General features: G+C 28.6%; 1 protein-coding gene across 1 annotated transcript; it reads left to right on the top strand.

The window, feature by feature from the left end:
• Window positions 1-1010: 1010 nt before the first annotated feature.
• On the top strand, window positions 1011-1574 carry LOC126900919 (piggyBac transposable element-derived protein 3-like). The gene has a single exon (XM_050676954.1). It carries the CDS (start codon window positions 1011-1013, stop codon window positions 1572-1574), a length of 564 nt encoding a protein of 187 aa, XP_050532911.1.
• Window positions 1575-1684: the final 110 nt, after the last annotated feature.

The following is a 1684-nucleotide window of genomic DNA, read 5'->3' as shown; positions in this document are numbered from 1 at the left end:
AAGTTTTGTATATATTTTTTGTAATTGTATGTGATTTTAAATCGAAAGCTCTCGCAAAACTATTACATTTGATAAAGTAAGTACTTAAAAATTATTATATTACAATATAAATTTAATTTTTGAATCGGTATTTTAATTATTCTTATTTTGTAGGTGGTGTCAAAAGTGTACCACAATGAACAATAGTGTCATAGATATTGAAAATTTGTCTCACGATGGATTGTTTCAAATATTTGATTCAATACCTAGTGATGATGAATCGATAGTAAATGATAATGATTTTCCAAATGATGAAGAATATTTTATTGTTCAAGTAATTAAATGGAAAATTTTATTTTATTTTTCTATGTGCATCATTTCATAATTATGTACTATTTAGGATGATCAAAGTTCCCATATAGAAGTTTCTACTCATTATATGTATGAAAATGTAATTGTCATAAATGTTCCAAGTGATCTGACAACTTGTAATGAACAAAATAATAAGAACGTTGATCGTGATAATTTACAATTTTTACATACTAATAAGGATATAGCTATGGAAAGTAATTATGTAAGTACATCTATTTGGCCATCTTTAATTTTATAATATAATATTATATATGTTTTATATATTTTAGGACGAGAATAATGTTCAACAAATCATATATGACCCAGATAATGTTCTATTAGCTGAGATATTGCAAAATATAAATGGCATATGGGAAGAACATGGTTTAATGTCTGATCACCTGCCCTTTCAAGGAAAAGGTGGCCCTAATTTATCATTGGGAACTGAAGATCCTTTGAGTTTTTTTAAGTGTCTTTTTAATGATGAATTGATTGATGGCTTAGTTTTTAATACTAATTTTTATGCTCGTCAAAAACAAAATCCATTTGAAGCTGTGACTTCACAATCCATGAAAATATTTTTAGCAATACATATTCTAATGGGTATCAAAAAGTGTCCATCCTACAAAGATTAATGGTCGGCTAATCCTCAACTTAGAGATCAGTACATATCATCACTGATGTCTGTCAATAGATTTTCTTGGTTCTTGACTCATTTACATTTATGTGACAACAATTTACAACCTAATAAAAACGAAATTAATTATGATAAACTCTACAAAGTTAGGCCATTAATAGATAGTTTATCAAAAATATTTCTTCATCACTATATTCCTAACAAAAATCAATCAATTGATGAGAGTATGATACGCTTCAAAGGAAGACATTCTATCAAACAATACATGCCCATGAAGCCTATAAAACGTGGGTATAAAGTGTGGATCCGGGCAGATCAATCTGGTTATATATGCGAGTTCCAAATTTACACGGGTAAAACAGATTCTGTGGAAAACAATCTGGGAAAACGTGTTGTACAAGATTTGACACAGAACATAAAGAACAAATATCATTGTATGTACTTCGATAATTTTTTTACTTCACTTGGACTTGTTGAAGAATTGTTGCAAGACGGTATTTATGGGTGTGGTACAGTTCGTTCTAATAGAAAAGGTTTACCAAAAAACCAACTAAGTGATAAAAAATTTAAAAAAGGAGATAGTGAAGGACGTGTATCTACAACTTAAGTTTCGTGGATCAAATGGAGGGATAATCACTGTATTCAATTTTTATCGAACTTTCATAATCCTGATCATATTACATCATGTACAAGAAAAAAAAAATGGATCAACTAATA

Source organism: Daktulosphaira vitifoliae, unplaced genomic scaffold, assembly GCF_025091365.1.
Source record: "Daktulosphaira vitifoliae isolate Bord-2020 unplaced genomic scaffold, ASM2509136v1 Scaffold_3, whole genome shotgun sequence".
NCBI lineage: Eukaryota > Metazoa > Arthropoda > Insecta > Hemiptera > Phylloxeridae > Daktulosphaira > Daktulosphaira vitifoliae.
Note: the sequence above shows the minus strand (reverse complement) of the source record. Positions and strands in the feature narration are given on the sequence as shown.

What these genes read in the sequence shown, in the direction of transcription:
- LOC126900919 (XM_050676954.1), top strand. Translation starts at nt 1,011, where the DNA reads ATGTCTGTCAATAGATTTTCTTGGTTCTTGACTCATTTACATTTATGT.